The following is an 18,948-nucleotide window of genomic DNA, read 5'->3' as shown; positions in this document are numbered from 1 at the left end:
ATAATATCTTTGAGGTAAATTCCTGTAAGTGGTGTTACAGGGTCAAAAAAAGTGACCCTGTAAAATTCTTTTACGTCTTTGGAGATGCATTGCCCTGCAGGAGGATGATATCATTTACACCCCAAGCAGCTCAGTCCAGACAACTTCTTTCTCCAGTTTTGTGTAGTGCAGGACTCAGCTATGAGGGTGTCTGGCCCCTCCAGGACTTTGAACATTTGTTCAATTAATGTTGGTGGCCAAGGGGTGCAGTACCTTTACAGTCCCTTCCTGTCCCCCAAGAATGCCTTCCGTGCCATGGGAGGACAATAAGTCCTTTCCGATTCCCTGTTTAATAAATGGTATTGGGAAAACTGGCTAGCCATGTTCAGAAAGCAGAAACTGGACCACTTCCTTACACCTTACACTAAAATTAACTCCAGATGGATTAAAGATTTCAACATAAGAACTAACACCATAAAAACCCTAGAAGAAAACCTAGGCAAAACCATTCAGGACATAGGCATAGGCAAGGACTGCATAACTAAAATACCAAAAGCATTGGCAACAAAAGCCAAAATAGACAAATGGGATCTAATTAAACTTAAGAGTTTCTGCACAGCAAAAGAAACAATCATTAGAGTGAACCAGTAACCAACAGAATGGGAAAAAATTTTTGCAATCTATCCATCTGACAAAGGGCTAACATCCAGAATCTACAAAAAACTAAAGCAGATTTACAAGAAAAAAAACAAACAACCCCATTCAAAAGTGGGTGAAGGATATGAACAGACACTATTCAAAAGGAGACATATGTGAGGCCAACAAACATATGAAAAAATGCTCATCATCACTGGTCATTAGAGAAATGCAAATCAAAACTACATCGAGATACCATCTCACGCCAGTTAGAATGGCGATCGTTAAAAAATCTGGAGACAACAGATGCTGGAGAGGATGTGGAGAAATAGGAACACTTTTACACTGTTGGTGGGAGTGTAAATTAGTTCAACCATTGTGGAAAACAGTGTGGCGATTCCTCAAGGACCTAGAAATAGAAACTCCATTTGACCCAGCAATCCCATTACTGGGTATATACCCAAAGGATTATAAATTGTTCTATTATAAAGACACATGCGCACATATGTTCATTGCAGCACAGTTTACAATAGCAAAGACCTGGAACCAACCCAAATGCCCATCAATGATAGACTGGACAGGGAAAATGTGGCACATATACACCATGGAATACTATGCAGCCATAAAAAACGATGAGTTCTTGTCCTTTGTAGGGACATGGATGAATCTGGTAACCATCATTTTCAGCGAACTGATACAAGAACAGAAAACCAAACACCACATGTTCTCACTCATAGGCAGGTGCTGAACAATGAGAACACATAGGCACAGGGAAGGGAACATCACACACTGGGGTATGTTGATGGGTGGGGGGCTAAGGGAGGGACGGCAGGGGGAGGCGAGGTTGGGGAGGGATAACACTGGGAGAAATGCCTGATGTAGGTGATGGGAGGATGGAGACAGCAAACCACCATGGCATGTGTGTACCTATGCAACAATCCAGCAAGATCTGCATATGTATCCCAGAACTTAAAGTACAATAAAAATAATGTAATGCAACTACAAAAATAAAAATTAAAAAATAAGTCCTTTCCTCTCTTAGTATATGTCAGGATAAATTTTCGTGCCATGACTGGTCCTTTTGGTCTCCTTAGGCAGCAGTTCGCAATCTTTTCGACACCAAAGACCAGTTTTGTGGAAGACAGTTTTTCCATGGAGTGGGGTAGGGAGAAGGATGGTTATAGGATGAAACTGTTCACCTCGAATCATCAGGTATTAGATTCTCATAAGGAGTGTATAAACTAGATCCCTCACACGTGGAGTTCACAACAGGGTTCATGATCCTATAAGAATCTAATGCTGCTGCTGATCTGACAGGAGGCAGAGCTCAAGTGGTAATGCTTGCTCACCCGCTGCTCACCTCCTGCTGTGCAGCTGGGCTCCTAACAGGCCACAGACTGGGACTGGTCTGTGGCCTGGGGGTTAGAGACTTGTCCTAAGGAACATTTCTTATAACCTGCCCTTTTTGTGCCGCTAATACTCAATACTGTGTAGGGTAGATAACAAAAGACAATATATTACTAGGATTCAGGGAGACCTGGATTCAAACCCTTGTTCTGCCTCTTATTAGGGAAAAATTATTTAATCTTTCTGGGGCCCAGTCTCTTCTCCAAATGGTAAATGCAGAGGTTTTGGAGGAGGAAAAATTAAATGAGAAAAGTTCCTACCTTGACTTTGCAAAAGAGGATGCTCAATTGGCCATAAAGTATATGAAAAGGGGCTCAACTTTTCAGTTATCAGGGAAATGTAAATTAAAACTACAGCTACATACTGTGACCCATCCAGAAAGGCTAAAATTAAAGACTGACATAATTGAAGTCAAAGACAATGGAGAGTGACCAGACCTTTTTAAACTGCTGGTGGTGGCATCATTGGTGGAACCTCCTTGGAAAAATATTTTAAAGTTTCTATTGAAGCTAAGCTTATGTCTAGTTCATGGCCAGCAACCCTACTCTTGGGAAAATACTCAATCAAAATATACACATGTATATACCAAACGACATGAACATAAATGTTCCATAGCAGCATTATTCATAGCTCAAAACTAGAAACAACCTGTGTCAACAGCAGAATTATTATGGTATATTTACACAATGGAATACTATGCAGCAATAGAAAGGGTAAGTTATACTGTGCGTGGATTCATCTCACAGACATAATCTTGAGCAAAAGAAGCTAGCATAAAAGAGTATATACTGTATGATTCCATTTACATGAAGGTCAAAAACCAGACAAATGACTTTGTGTGGCCAGAGGCAAGAGAGTGGCAATCTTTGAGACAGGCAGTGACTGGAAAGGATCTTGAGGGTCTTTCAGGCTCTAGAACGTTTTATATCTTGACCTGGGTGGGAATTACATGGGTATATACACATGTAAAAATTCATCAAGCTGTAAACTAAATTTATGTGCTTTACTGCATGTCAGTTATACTGCAATAAAGAAGACATTAAAGGTACTTGGCCCAGTGATAAATAAATAGGAAATCATATTATTTCCATGTACATTGCACATTCCTTACCAGCATCAGCTACAGCTCCTGGCACACAGCAGGGGCTCAATATTTGATCCTGTTTCTCTCTCCACCCCCTTGTGTTGGTGGCAGGATCTCTGTTTGTGATGAGGACAAATTTGGCCACAATGAATTTATTGGGGAGACCAGATTCTCCCTCAAGAAACTGAAGCCCAACCAGAGGAAGAATTTCAACATCTGCCTGGAGCGAGTGATTCCTGTGAGTGATTTTCCACTGAGAGTCTGATGGGAGGAGGGGAGATTGGGCGAGCTGCCTTCCTCTAGGTCTGAATTGGGGGAAATAGATCCAATTTCCCCCAATTGGGTAGCAGAGGCACTGCAGCGGTCTGCAGAGGAGAGTCAGGATTCCAGCTCAGAACCTCAGGCTTCATCCTCTCTCTGCCTTTCACAAACCCTGTGTCAGAATCACTTCAAACACGAGTTCTCCTTGGCCAAACTGGAAGGACAGCATGGGCTTCCTGGGTTCAGAGCCAGCCCTGCTACTTGCTACTCCATGGCCTTGGCCAAGGGACTGAACTACTCCGTGCCTCAGTGTTCTTGTCTGTGATGTGGGTGTTCCAGCAGCACCTGCCTCTTGGGAGGGTTGTGTTTTAAAAAATAATATAATGGGAATAGAACTTAGTGCATAGTAAGCACTCATAAATGAACAGTTGTTAGTGTAGGAAATAATACTGCCTTACTCACCTGTCAGTCAGGAAGTCAGAAAGCACCATGTAGGTTAACAGGAGGCAGCATAGCCTGGAGTTTAAGAGTGTAGGCTGTGCAGTCAGACTCTCCGGGTGTGAATCCTGGCTTTGCCACTTAGGGTATAACCTGAGGCAAATTATTTAATTTCTCTGGGTCTCAGATGTCTTATTGTAAAATGGGATACTGTAGTGCTAACCTCATAGGATCTTTTAAGGATTGAATGCGGTAATACATATGAAGTATTAGAACTGTCATGGTTGTTGCCAGATTGTGATTATTGCTCTTTGAGAAAATAACAAGGATGAAAATGAGTTTCTGCAATTGGGCTGCACCTCAGAATTTAAAACCAGAGCTTTACAAACTAAGATTTGTGGGGGTCTCCTCTGGGGACTCTGTTTTAGTGGGGTAGGGAAGGACTCAGCAATCTACATTTTTAGAGATAATTCAGGCTGCCTTGCCTTACCTGTCAGCCAACTTGGGCCCAGAGAGGGGAGCAGGTCTCCAAGGTCTTGGCACCAGCCAGAGCCCAGCTCTCCTACAACACCAGCACCCTTGGTCTCTCTGGGCATCCAGACTGCTCTCCACAGGGAAGCTATGGGGTACAGGAGGGGAAATCCTGCAGCATCCTCCAACCAGATGGCCAGCCCAAGGATGGAATATCTGCATGCCATACCATGGTTTTATAGCACAGGCAAAGGAACAAAGCCCAACAAGGAAAATTGCAAGGAAGAATTTCCACTAAATTCCAGGCTCAAAATAAATCCTTAAAGACAGCCCTAGGAGTGAGGCATTTCTTCTGGACTTTTGCCTGGTAACAGCTGGTTCTTCAGGCTTCGCTTCCTTCCCCAACTCCATGAGTTCAGTTGGCCAGGCCCTTGGCTGGGCCATCAGCCTTTGGGTCTGCCCATCTTGCTATGGTGGACACAGCCAGCTCCGGAGACATGGAGGCGCAGGACAGCCAGAGGGCTGCAGCGGTCACAGAATGCTACTGATCATCTTCTTTGGCTCTTTGTCATTAAACCTTAACTCTTGCACCACCAACTTCCCCCATTATGTCCCACTGAGGACAGGGGCCCCTCCCCTCTGGACCTCAGGTTTCCTCCTCTCCAAAGTGGGGAGGTTGGATTTAACCAATGGTTTTCCAACTCTGTTTCCCAGAGACTTAGAGTTCAGCAAAAGGGCCCCAGGGGCCATGAAGGGAAAACGTGCCTGGTGGGTCAGACCCCAAGATCCCTGAGCCAGTTCAACCAGAGAAAATGAAATCTTGTCTGTTTGTGTATGGAGTGATCTAACACTTATTGGCTGTGTGACTTTGGGTAAGGGGCTTAGCCACTCAGACTTTCAGCATCCTCATTGGTAAAATTGGAATTGTAACAGAATTTATATCACAAGTTGTTATGCATTCACATACTTTGCCATGTGGCTATGTTTTATCAATTTTAGCTAAAAGGGAGAGTAGGAGGGCCACAGTAGCTTAAGAATCCACCCTCATGGCTCTGGATGCTCATGGAAGTGTGAGAGGGTTCTGGTCCTTCTTGTGTAGGAAGATGAGCTCCATAGACAATGTTATCTTTTACTTGTTTCCTTCTTTTAAGATGAAACGCGCCGGGACCACTGGGTCAGCCCGAGGCATGGCCCTTTATGAGGAGGAGGTAAGCACTGAGCAGGAATTGAAGCCACAGTCAGGGCTAGGATAGCATCTTCCTCTTCTCTCCCTCCCTGGCCCCTTCCTCACCCATTCTCTTGCAACTACCCCACTGTTGATTTGCCTTGAGAGTGACCTTTTGCCCAGGTTGTTTGAGCATGAGACAAGGGATGTCCTCTCCACACCTGAAGCCTCCGAGGAGCAGGCAACCCCTTCCTCTCATACCCAGGACGCCCACCAGGTTTTTGGCCTTGTGGTCAGAAGCTCTGTTGACAATTCTACTGACTAGAGCAATGGCACACTCCTTTCTTGGAGTGGATGCATTCTTTGAGCTGTGTGCCTGGCAGAAACTGAACTAAGCCTTCATGCTCTCTGCCTGGGTCCCTCATATGACCCCAGGGACTATCCTTTGAGAAGACTGGTTGCATTAAGGGAGTCTGAGATCAGAAGCAGGAATCTGGCTGGGGCTAGGGTCAAGGCTCAGTCCTGGGTCAGAGTCAAAGTCAATCAGTGACCAGGAGCAAGTTTAATCTGTGCTCACAGTCAGAGTTCATCCATGTCTAAGTCAAAGTAAAGCCATTAGTCCCCACGTGCCTGAGACTGGTCCCCTGGCTTTCACCACTGTCTCCTCCTTGGAGGCGAGGCCATCTGCTGTCCTTGGTGCTGACTCCCTAGAGCTGGCCGAGCTCCATCCGCCCTTCAGAGGCTTTTCCCTAAGGCTCACCATCCACATTGCCTAGACCCCTCCCCTCCGAGGCCCACACTGCCTTTTCCCCCAATGCAGCAGGTGGAGCGTATTGGTGACATTGAAGAGCGTGGCAAGATCCTGGTCTCCCTCATGTACAGCACACAGCAGGGAGGCCTCATTGTGGGCATCATACGCTGCGTGCACCTGGCTGCCATGGACGCCAATGGCTACTCAGACCCATTCGTCAAGCTGTAAGTCAATGCCTTGGGGCCGTGGGTGGACCCAAGAGGAGTCCTGGATCCTTGGAAAAGGAGAACCAGAGAATTTCCCCAAGATCATTGTACATTGAGACCCAGAGAGGGCAAGGAACCTACCCAAAGTCACAGTGAAACAAATGCCTAGAACTGGCAAGAATGTGGGTCTGGAGTCTCAGGCAGTTGGACTGCTGTGCCACTTGCCCACATGCAAAACTTTGTGACTCTGTCCTCTCCAGGGGCTGGTGATGGCTCTACAACTATGCTGATTAGTTGTGGTAGCCCCATTAGTAGCTCCCAGGAGCTGGCTGCACACCCCTCAGACTGCTCAGACCTCCACCACCAAAGAGGCCATCTGGCTTTTTCCAGATTCATTCTGGAAATGTTCAGAAAAAAATGCCTTAGATTTGGGGACTATTCCAGTAATCTCAATCATGGGGAATAAAAGACACTTTCTTATCTGTGTTAGTCCAGATCCTCTGAGAAGAAGATGCCAAAATAGGATTAAGTAGACAAAGGGTTTATCAGGGGAAATACTCATTTCAGGAAGTCTAGAGGGAGTCAGAGGAGAAAGGGAGAGATGTTAGACTACAATGCAAGTCTGATCTGAATGAGGGGAATAGATAGGGAAGTTGGAGAGAAGCATTCTAGATACAAGTTCAGTAAGCCCTCCAGGGAGTCCTCAAGCCAAAATTGGCCATCAGATGTGTCCTGTGTCTTGTAGGAGTGGGCCTACCTTAGCATCCCTGCAAGGCCCAGTCATTGGCTGGGAGCATGGCCTTGGCACAAATATGTCATGGACTTCCAAGCACTGCATCTGGGGCCTTCGTCAGTTACGCTTCCTGTAGCTGGAGGTCTGACAGGTGCAATTTCATGGCCACCACTGTGTCAGACATCAAGCCCAACTCCCATCTCTGCCAGCTGCTAGCTGTGGACTGTAAGCAAGCTATTTAGCTTCTCACTCAGTTTCTTCATTGGAAAAATGGAAACAAGAGTTCCTCTTATCTCCAAGAGCAGGCTTAGGGCTCAAATGAGATGGCACATAGAAAGCAACCAGAATCGAGCCTGGGACAAAAATGTTTAGCACCTCAGTAGAATTCTGCTGACCTTGGGGCAGCGACATGTATGTTTCTGTGAATATGGATCTCTTGGAGCATGGAGTCTCCGGTATGCTCTAGCTGTGTGACCAGGGGCTTATGACTTAACATCTCTAGTCTTCAATGTCCTCATCTGCAAAATGGAAAGAGTAATACTGTGTATGAGTTCAGGTGCTCCAAGAAGGAAACACCAAGAGAAGATAAGATGTGTGAGAGATTTGTTGGAGAAAATGCCTGTAGAGGAGGTAAGGAAGAATCCAGAGGGGACCCACAGAGACAGCAGACCTTGCTAAGGTGTGATCCTGCTGGAGCAGAGAAGGAAGGACATTTGAATAGAAAGAATCTACACAAACACCCATCAAAGGAGTCCTGCCTTTCCCAAAAATGGGGCTGCCTAATGTCCCTGTCAGGGTTAGTTATTGGCTAAGAACAGCTTGTGGGAAGCATGGCTTCAGCAAGAACATCATGAATGCAGAGTCCAGTAGCTTGTCCATCAGTTTCACCCCCTGAATTGGAGAATGCAGGCTGAGAGGTGCATTTCCAAGGGGTCTGGTACATAGTAAATGCTCAATAAATACATGTCATTATGGTTATAAATAACCACCATCACTGTTATTACTCATGGCAAAGAGTATTTACTAATATTCTCTCCAGCTGGGAGACATTCCCCCCACCTCCACTGCCTCTGATAACAGAAAACAATACTTCCCTTGAGTCCACAGCCAAAGAACAGATTCATGTGGGCTGTCTGTCAGGTTTCCTTTGAATGAAGATTTAGTTAACAAAAACCACACATGTTTGGGACAAGTTTGGTTTCTAAGAGTAATTTAGTTTTATTTCCTCATATGACCCAAGAGAGGGAATGAGCTCAAGGGGTGCTGTCCAGCACTCCATTAGCAGTCAGCCATGTGCAGATTGGTTTTCTTAAATAATTCTCTCTACCACCCCCTCCCCCACCCACCCAGTCCTTCCAGAAGAAGTAGAGTTGCCGTGGTCACCAGTGAAGCAGCTGTCCTGCTGACTGCAGTTATGGGAGAAGAAATGGGAGACCACTAAGCAGTTTCTGATCAAATAAATTTTATTTATTTATTTATTTATTTAGACAGAGCCTTGCTCTGTTACTCAGGCTAGAGTGCAGTGGCACAATCTCAGCTCACTGCAACCTCTGCCTCCAGGGTTCAAGTGATTCTCCTGCCTCAGACTCCCAAGTAGCTAGGATTACAGGCACCCACCACCACACCTGGCTAATATTTGTGTTTTTTTCTTTTTTTAGTAGAGACGGGATTCACCATCTTGGCCAGGTGTGGGTAACCCCCCATATAGGCACTGAGGAAGGAGACTTAAGCAGAGCCCTGGCATGGTTAGGGCTTTAAAAAATCTCAGTTTATAGTGTTACTATTCAGCTTTTCCTTTTATATAATCCTTTATATAATTTTATATTAGTTTATAGAATTAGGGCTTGAAGAATTCCTTTATATAATCCTCTCTATATAATTATATAATAGTTAATAGTATAAGTGCCTAAGAAATATTTCCTTACATATATATATAATTATATCTTAGTTCATAATCGGAGGAATGCCTAGAGTGGACACAGTACAGATCATGAATTAAGAAATAAGCAGCTTATAATCAGAGGAATGCCTAGAGCAAATACAGTGCAGAGCATAATTTAAAGGAAAAACAGTTATACCAGGACAAGAATCCATGGCCCAGGCAGCAGCATTCAGTATCGTAAAGATACCCACTGTATGGAAGGCTTGGGGCAAGAGCCACTCTTCCCAATAAAGGAGTTGTAGGACCTTGCTCCAGTTCTTGTGGAAGGCTGCCCTTAGACTGGCACTCTACCTTGGTGACTATGAACTTTATCAGCTCTTGCTACTGTGCTGCTTGAAAAGCATCTTCCCATAAAACTCATTGGAAGCTGCCAGCAGGTGGCGGTAACTCTAACAGCTCTGTCACTACTGTGTAACTTAAAGCATCCCCCCATAAATCTTCTTAGAAGTAGTTTGCCCATAAATAGACGTATTGCACACTGCACCCTCTTCACTGCACATGACCCACCTTCAAGCCTCCGTGACCTAATGGGGGTGGACCCCTTACTGCACATGGCCCTTGCCTTAATGGGAATGGGCCCCTTGCTGCACACAGTCCACCTCCTAGCCTAGGTGACCTAATGGGGGTGGACCCCTTACTGCACATGGCCCTTGCCTTAATGGGAATGGGCCCATTGCTGCGCACAGTCCACCTCCTAGCCTAGGTGACCTAATGGAGGTAGACCCCTTGTTTTATTGCTTACGACCCTATCACTATCCTTAAAGATAATTTCACTCACTGCCCTGCCCCCTTACCTATACACAATAAATACTCCCGCTTCTGAACATTCAAAGCCTCGCCTAACTCCACTCGTAGGTGGTGTGGCCCCCCAAGCCCAGCTGCATTTTCCTTGTACTTCTGTGTTCTATCTCTTTATTTCTCAAATCCTGTGCCTCAGCACAGCATAAGGAACACCCCACAACCCTGTGGGGCCATCAGCCCTACAGCCAGGCTGGTCTTGAATTCCTGACCTCATGATCCGCCCAGCTCGGCCTCCCAAAGTGCTGGGATTACAGGTGTGAGCCACCCCGCCCGGCCAAATAAAGATTTTTTAAAAGTCAGAACTACCCATTATTTTTGCTTAGCTCTTTGGTAACTTTTAATTCCTCATTTTTGTCTCTTCTTAAAAATTATCCTCAAAACCAGTTCTGTAGATGAGAGTAAAATGTTCACCTTCTTTACAGATCAAGAAACGGAGGCACAGTAAAGTTATGCTCACATTTAAAGTTGCCCAGCTGGTGACAACCTGAATCAGAATCCAAACGTCCCAGCCCTTAGGAGTTTTTAGCTGGCTGGGTTTACTCACCCAGGACATATTTTGTTTGGTTTGGTTTCGGTTTTGTTCTCTCTTTTTTTTCTAAAGAGACAGGGTCTCGCTCTATTGCCCAGGCTATAGTTCAGTGGTGTGATCATAGCTCACTGCAGCCGCAAACTCCAGGGCTCAAGAGACCCTTCTACCTCATCCTCATGAGTACCTGGGACTGCAGGCGTGCACTACTGTGCCCAGTCAATTTTTGTTATTTTTTATAGAGACAGGCTCTCGCTATGTTGCCCAGGCTGGTCTGGAACTCCTAGGCTCAAGTGAACCTCCCGCTTCAGCCTCCCAAAGTGCAGAGATTACAGGCACGAGCCACTACATCCAGCCTCACCCAGAAAATGAGTATCTACTATGTGCCAGACATTAGGCCTCGCTGGAAAAGAGCCCTATAGGCAGAAACAGTTTGCTCGAAGGCCCTTGGGTGGAAAGGAGGAGTAAGGAGTGGGGTGAGGAGGATGGCATAAGGTTAGACTGGGATGGAGCAGAAACCCAACCACATAGGGTCTTAAGGCCACATGAAGGATTTTGAACTCTCCTGGGTTTAAAAAGAATCCAGTGCATAGTTTTGAGCAGTGGAGTAACAATAATCAGATTGGCATCCCCCGCTTTCTGTGCGTACACCCAGCATCTCTCCAGGGAATGGGGGCAGCCTAAGGTGGGATAGATGGTAAAATGTCAGGCACCACCAGCCATGGCCATCAATTTGATTTATGGGGAGAAAGTGAGCACACTAAGAACACAGACTCCAGATGCAACATCTGGATTCAATGCCAGCTGTGTGAGCTAGGGCACACTCAACCTCTCTGGATCTCAGTTTCTGGGTCTGTAAACTGAGTGGTTGTGGTTCTACTGCCTAGAGTCATGTAAGGATTAAACATACCTAAGGTGCCCAGTCAAGTGCCTGGTACCAAGCAGATGCTCTAATGCACATTGGTCATCGCCAACGTTGATTCCCTTTCTGACGTATTCATCAATTCGTCCTGATAAAGAAGGAGGCTTTGGGGTCAAGAGGCTGTTCTTACTCATTAAACGTCATCCGTAACAGCATCTTGTGTCTCCTCCCAGCTGGCTGAAACCGGACATGGGAAAGAAGGCCAAACACAAGACTCAAATTAAAAAGAAAACCTTGAATCCCGAATTTAATGAGGTAAGGCTGCCCCATTCTTTGTCATGCTCTGGGATATTTGCTGTGTTGGAGAGGCACAAATTCCTACTAGAAGGTTGTAAGTCATGTCAAAAAAAACTTTCTGTGATCGATCAGATTGAATTATCTAAAGAAGAAGGAATGAGTTCCTTGTCACTGGAAGAAATCAAGCATAAGACAAAAGCCCACAGATGAGGAATGTCATAGGGAGGAAGCAGTGTTTGGGAAGAGATTTAACTAACTTGTCTCCAATGTCTTCACCAACTCAAGTGGCCTCTAATACTGGAATTCGAGGGAATAAATAGGAATAGCGATGCTCTTTACCATCCACCCCATTGGCACTGCTCTGTCCTTCACTCCTCGTGTTCATCAGTGCATCAAGTCCTGCTGAAACTGTTCAGACACCCATTGAATATGCTCCTTCCTCTCCATTCTCACTGCTACGGTCTTGCCTCAGAGCCTGACATTTCATCCCTGGATGGTTGCAGTAGACTTCTGAGTCATTTTTCTGTGTGTGGCACCTCACCACATAAGCGTGAGCTTTGCAAAATGCAAACCTGAATTTGTCACCTTCTTGCTTCAAGAACTCAACAATGGCTCTCGAATTTCTTAGCATGACAATCAAGCCCTTTCAGATTCACTTCCATCCCCGCCTTGTCTCATACACCCCCTCCTCACGTCACACTCACCTCCATGCAGGTCTCTTCACACCTTTTCCTGGACTGTCCTCTCCCTCTCCTCCTCTCCAGAAAGCTCCTACTCATCCCTCAAGACTCAGCATAAGAATTTCCTCCTGCAGATGTGCTTCCTCTATGTTTTCAGACTCTGTGCATCCCCCCAGCTCATGCTGCCCATCTGGATTTCAATTCTCCGTGGACAAGTCTGTCAGACACTAGGAGTCCAGAAATATCTGTGAAATTAATGAAGGGTTGAATGGAGGAAAGAGTGGAAGAATAAATGAGTTCTAATCTAACCCACATATATGGTTCTGATCTAGACCTAAAGAGAAAGAAGTGCCATTAGATACCAGCTCTGAGCCCAGAGCCACACCCCTGAGCCTTGTCCATGCCCAGAGCAGGAATAAATCCATGTTCTGCTCTCCATGCCTGCCTGGAGCAGCCCTGGGTGCTGCTCTACCCACTTAATCTCCTTTCTCTTCCCTGCTCCTGAGATCCAATGTTGGGTCAGAGCTGGCTAATATTGATTTTCATCACATATTGCAAAATGGGGAAGGGAAGTTACAGTGCAATAGGTTTAGTATTGCTTACTTTAGAAAAAAAAAAAAAGAAGAAGGCCGGGCATGGTGGCTTACGCCTGTAATCCCAGTACTTTGGGGGCTGGGGCTGGCAGATCACGAGGTCAAGAGATCGAGACCATCCTAGACAACATGGTGAAACCCTGTCTTTACCAAAAATACAAAAATTAGCTGGGTGTGGTGGTGTGCACCTATAGTCCCAGCTACTCAGGAGGCTGAGGCAGGAGAATTGCTTGAACCCTAGAGGTGGAGGTTGAAGTGAACTGAGATCGTGCCACTGTATGCACTCCGGCCTGGTGACAGAGTGAAACTCTGTCTCAAAAAAAAAAAAAAAAGAAAAGAAAAAGAAAAAAATGAAAAACATACACCCATATGCACCCACGTAGGGAATGTGCCGTGCAAACAGAGCTCAGAGTCATCACTGACCAGTCAGTTCAGCCCTTCCTCCCCAGGCCCCTTTTTCAGCTGAACCCCTGATTTCCTAATTCATGTCATGGGTTTTGAGTAAGGAGCCATTTATAGCTGTCCTGCCCTACACTCTCCTGGAATCTGAGCAAGTCACAAAACATGAAATCCTAATAAACTCATTAGCCATAAATCAAGACCAGACACCCTATCGCATAACAAACGGATGCAAAAATATTTTTAAATGGTGGCCCTCAGCGTTAGTGAGCATGTGGGAAAACGCACACACTACTGGAGAGAAAACAAGCCTCTGAAGGAAAGTTTGTCAAAACACTTTCAAAACTGTCCAATGTTAAAAGTTAAATTCCACTTATTTGGGGAACAGGTAGTGCAGTCACATATTTCAAAATTCAGAAAGCACAAGAGGCTGTTCAATCAAAGTCCCCTCCTACCCCAGCCTTGTTGGCACCTGCTTCATTTCTTATGAAGCAAATATATTATCCATGTTTGAGATGTTTATACATATGCAAAGCAAGTATATGTGTAACCAGCTTTCTTATGGTTCACAAATGGCATCACAATGTAGCCACTATTCACCATCTTAAAATTTTACAAACTCGTTCACTTCTCAGAATTTATTCTAAGTAAATATTCATGGATGTACATAATGATTTATCTGCAAGGGTGACTTTTTAAACATGTATGTAATGATTTAGCTTCAAGGGAGATTTTTTTTTTTTTTTTTTTTTGAGACAGGATCTTGCTCTGTTGTCCAGGCTGGAGTGCAGTTGGTGCAATCTCAGCCCACTGCAACCTCCATCTTCTGGGCTCAAACAATTCTCCTGCCTCAGCCTCCTGAGTAACTGGGATTACAGGTGTCCACCACCATGCCTGGCTAATTTTTTGCATTTGTAGTAGAGACTGGGTTTCACTATCTTTGCCAGGCTGGTCTCAAACTCCAGGCCTCAAGAGATCTACCCAACTTTGGCATCTCAAAGTGATGGGATTATAGGCATGAGCCACCACACCTGGCTGCTACAAGGGTGACTTTTATGGTGGTTTTGATGATAGTGAAAAATTGGAACTAACCTAAACACCCAACTGTTAAGGATTAGATTTTGGTATAGCCACATAGCCATTAATGTAGCCATTTTAAATGATGATGTAGAAAAAATATTTGAGAACATGCTAAGTTGGTTATGCCCAAAGTTGTAAATGGAAAAAAGGAAGTGACAATACTGTATATTCAGCATTACTTAATTAACAAAATAATTTATCCATCCCTGTGAACACATGTGGGGGAATGTCGATAGTGGTTATTCTTAGGTAGTTGGATTACAGGTAATTTGGGGGGGCTTTCTTGTTTTAACAATGAACATAAATGAATTTTATAACTAGGCAGAAAAGCTATTTTTAAAAAAATCAGATTGTCTGGGAACATATGTACTCAGTCTGTTTCAACTATTTTATTTATTTTTTATTTCTATTTTTTTATGACAGAGTCTTGCTCTGTGGGCCCAGGCTGGAGTGCAGTGGCATGATCTCGGCTCGCTGTAACCTCCGCCTCCTGGGTTCAAGTGACTCTCCTGCCCCAGCTTCCCCAGTAGCTGCAATTACAGGCGCCCACCACCATGCCCGGCTAATTTTTGTATTTTCAGTAGAGATGAGGTTTCACCATGTTGGTCAGGCTGGTCTCAAACTCCTGACCTCAAATGATCTGTCCACCTCAGCCTCCTAAAGTGCTGGGATTACAGGTGTGAGCCACCACACCCGGCCAGTTCAACTACTTTTAATTCCTAACCAATAAAAAAAGAAGATGCCCCTTCAGAAGCTACTGGAGGGGAAGGACTGAGTTCATGGCCATTTGCCTACAAGGAAACTTGAGCTCTATTAGAAAAACCTCACCAGCCTTCCCAATTTCAAGTGCAAAATTCACTGAAAAGAGGATGACAGTGCTTTGTTACACAGAATGTTTGTTGGAAGGGGATCACTGAACCTGGGGCAGAGGATCAGAGCCAGAAGACCTCCTTGCTCCCAGAATACCTGCTTAAAGACTTCTCCTTGGCCCATGACCCCTAGGACTCGGCATCTTAGCTCCTAGTGCTGAGGGCTCAGAGGGCTCTTACTCATATGTCTTCCTCTGTTGTGTCCAGGAGTTTTTCTATGACATCAAACACAGTGACCTGGCAAAGAAGTCACTGGACATCTCAGTCTGGGACTATGACATCGGCAAGTCCAATGATTACATCGGTGAGTGTTCCTAACTCCAGAGAAAATGGCCTCCTCTGTCCTCCCTAGAACAGGAGAGCCTTATTCAGGGCCATGTAGAGTTTAGGTCACTCCTTTTCTTTTGGCAACCACATTGTTCAAATGCTAAATTGAGACCCATGGTCCTGACCTTGGTCCGATTTTGGGATGTCTTTATATGAAAGGGCTTACAAAACTTGGTTATTTGTTAAACAAATCACCTCTAGTGGAGTAATTAAATCATAGGAGAGATGTGCGTTCTCTGCAGAAAGCAGGGTGCAAAATAATTCTTCTTAATTTATTTGCATGTCCAGGATAAAGGTTTTAATTTTTTAGTCCCTCTCCAAATCATTAAGAAGAAAATCAATTAAAGATGAAGTGGGAGTGAGGGTGGGGATCCTAGGCAAGGGGCAGAGCCTGAGCTAAGGGGTAAAGACAGGATTGAGCAGGATGATGAAACTGTTTGGAAATAGATGGCGAGTTCCTAGAAATAATGGGAGATAAGTTTCAGTGAGTAGAGTGGTGATTTGTAGAAAGTCTTTAAAAATAGACAGTGAAGTTATGACTCGGTGCAACAGTGGGGAACCATTGCAGGTTCTTGAAGCAGAGAAGGCCAGCAGTAGTAATAAAAACAACAGCAACAATGTTATAACAACAACTCTCTATAGAGAATGGATCCCAAGTTGCTGGGAGTCACTGCATGGTGGCAGTTTTTTCCCCCAACTACACATTTAGGTCTAGAATGACCTCTATTCTGACCACCTGCTTCTATCTTCCCATTTATCCTCCAGGAGGCTGCCAGCTGGGGATCTCGGCCAAGGGAGAGCGCTTAAAACACTGGTACGAGTGTCTGAAAAATAAAGACAAGAAGATCGAGCGCTGGCACCAGCTACAGAATGAGAACCACGTGTCAAGCGATTAGGCTAGTGCCCAGATCCCCAACTCCATGCCCACCCCATGCCCGGGTCCCCCCAAGCCTGCCCCAGCTGCCCACCGCACCCTGGTCTCTCTTCTCTATGCCTACCTCCCCCCATCCCCTGCTGCTCTCCCTGAGCCTGCCTTTGAGCCCCCGTCATGTTGGGCACTGCTGCCAAAGACTCCCTCCTCCCTGATGCTGGGATGCGGGCTCTGAATACAGCTCCTCTCTGGTCCCTGGGATGGAGCAGTGGAGATGGGGATGGGGAGATGTTTACAAAGAGGTTGCTCATTTAATAACCCCTCAGTTTGGGTAGATTACAAAGGTTCATCATTTAGGACTGTTCTTAGACGCTCCTGGCCTTGAAAACACACACACACACACACACACACACACACACACACCCTTTCATTCCCTGTGTTGTGTCTCTGTGTACCCTCGGTTGTCAGAAGACCCGGACAATGCTGTGAGGACAAGCATTGGGTCAGAAACAGAGGCTCCAGGCTCCCACTGCCCCCTGAGACACACACCCTGATTGCCAGGAAAACAGACCACTGTGTTCAGGAACACCCCCCCGACCCCGTACCGGGCCGGTGCACCGGGTTCCAAGTGCACCAAGACACAAAGGCACAGAATTCACCAAGGGGCTTGGACACTCTCCTCTTTCCGAATGTCACCTGCGTGCTTCCTAGCAAAACAAAAACAAACAACAGCAAAAAACCCTTCCTTTGTCACCTTTTCTCCTCCTCCCTCTTCTTTCCCTAACTTTCATCACAGTAGATTCTCCCTTTCTCAGCCTCTCCCCTCTTCTTTCTCTCCCTGCCTCTCTCCCCTTTGCCTTTTTCTCTCTCTCAAGCAGTAACACAGCAAAAACAACAGCAAAAAGGTATATCTTAACCCAGCCTAACCTCTTCACCTCCTGCCACCAGCCTGACCAGGAAACTGAGAAACTGGCCTAAACCTGAGGTTGCACTTGGGTCCATGCTTCTTAAGTGACCCACTTTTCCTGTTGGCAGAGCCAGGCATTCCCAGGCCTTGGGCCAGTGGCTGGCACTGCCCTGGGTGCACGGCAGCATCCCTCGAGCTGTGTAGATGCCCGTAGAGGGGCTCTCTCATCCACGAGCTCCCCAGGTGGGCACAGGAGGCATTTAGAAGACCAGGGCATATGGGTCTGAAGGAGCCTCATCCAAAGCCCCCAGCCTTTCTCCTTTCTCTGCTCTTAGGTAAATGAACACACTATGCCCCCCACCCATGCCCTTTAACTCCATTTCATTGACTCTCTTGCATCCTCTCTCTTACTCAGAACCACCTCCAGTCTCTCTCTCTTCATCTGTCTCTCTGTCCCCTTCACTCTCTTTACTGAGCTTCCTGGGACAATCAAATAACATCATGGCTATGAAACAGTAGAGTGACGGGCTCTGATGTCAGAGGCTTTGGGTTCATCATCAATCTTTTACTAACTAAAAAATTATCTTAAAAAGGGGTAAAAGGCAATGTGAGCAAACATTACAAATTTGAGGTTGAGGTCAGGTGGTCTTCAGTGCCCTGTGAGAAAGGTTTGATTTTCCCAATTTTGATGAAGTCTTCCCTCATGAAAACCACCCCAAGTCATCCCAACCCCTCAACATTCTCTACAGAAGCATCAGACAGATACTCAAGCTCTCACTTTCCCCCAAATCACATCTCTTAACTTTTCAATGCCCTCCACCCTCGGCTCCCTGCACAATTCATGGAAGGACTCATTTCTTGCCTTGAATAACCATTTTCTAAACATCAAGCTCTTCGTCTTCCCCAAAGTGGCCAACAGCTTCCTGGCCACCATCATTCCTTTTGACCCTGTCTTTCCCCATTAGTCCCTGGTGGCACCTACCCTCAGCCCACCTCCCTCCCACAGTTTCCCCTTAGGAGACAGCATGCTGGCTGTGTCGCCCAAGCCTGATGCTGGTGTAGGCGCTGGAATCAGCATGCAGCAAGCTCACAGTGCCCCTTGTCTGGGTGCACGCTCTCCCCAACAAATGTAACCGCCTCCCCTCCTAGAATACACTCACTTCCTCTGGTGCATGCACAACCACCCAGCATCTTTCTTTGTGGTGATGTAGCCAAAAATAAAGTAGGAACATCCAGGAAAATGAGTGGTCTGCATTTTTCCTTTCTGGTTTCGGCAAAGTCTTCCTCCCCACCAGGACATATGCTACTCTGATAGTGAGTATTTAATGAGCATCTACTATGTTCCAGGCACTGGAGACAGATGTGTTCTCTGTGCACGAGGAGTTTGCTTTCTGGTGGATTTTTTCTTGGGCAGGTGGGCTTAAGGTAACTTGGCTGACTCCAAACCCTTTTAGAAGAATACTTTTTGCTGGTGCCCACCAAACAGAAAGGCAACATCTTCATCCTCCTCCTCCTGCTACAAGACCTGGGAAAAGTCCCAAGTCATTGCAGAATCAGACATTGTCAAAGCTAAAAAAGGACATAAAATCGAGCCAGCACCTAGTTCAATCAACTCACATTTTAGGCAGATGAAGAAACCAAGGCCTAGAGAAGAAAATGCCAT

General features: G+C 45.7%; 1 protein-coding gene across 1 annotated transcript in view; it reads left to right on the top strand.

Annotated features, from left to right (window-relative positions):
• The window catches only part of RPH3A (rabphilin 3A), a 112,258-nt gene extending 93,732 nt beyond the window's left edge, over positions 1-18,526 (top strand). The window contains exons 16-21 of the mRNA XM_064379802.1: positions 3,218-3,344; positions 5,428-5,484; positions 6,262-6,416; positions 11,496-11,577; positions 15,388-15,484; positions 16,273-18,526. Coding sequence (XP_064235872.1) covers positions 3,218-3,344; positions 5,428-5,484; positions 6,262-6,416; positions 11,496-11,577; positions 15,388-15,484; positions 16,273-16,403 — 649 coding nt within the window. The 3' untranslated portion in view covers positions 16,404-18,526. The remainder of the gene's footprint in view (positions 1-3,217; positions 3,345-5,427; positions 5,485-6,261; positions 6,417-11,495; positions 11,578-15,387; positions 15,485-16,272) is intronic.
• The last annotated feature ends 422 nt before the right edge of the window (positions 18,527-18,948 follow it).

This window comes from Aotus nancymaae, unplaced genomic scaffold, assembly GCF_030222135.1.
Source record: "Aotus nancymaae isolate 86718 unplaced genomic scaffold, 86718_ANA_hifiasm-v0.15.2.pri h1tg000021l, whole genome shotgun sequence".
Lineage (NCBI taxonomy): Eukaryota > Metazoa > Chordata > Mammalia > Primates > Aotidae > Aotus > Aotus nancymaae.
The sequence above is the reverse complement of the archived record's forward strand: the minus strand, read 5'-3'. Positions and strand labels throughout refer to the sequence as shown.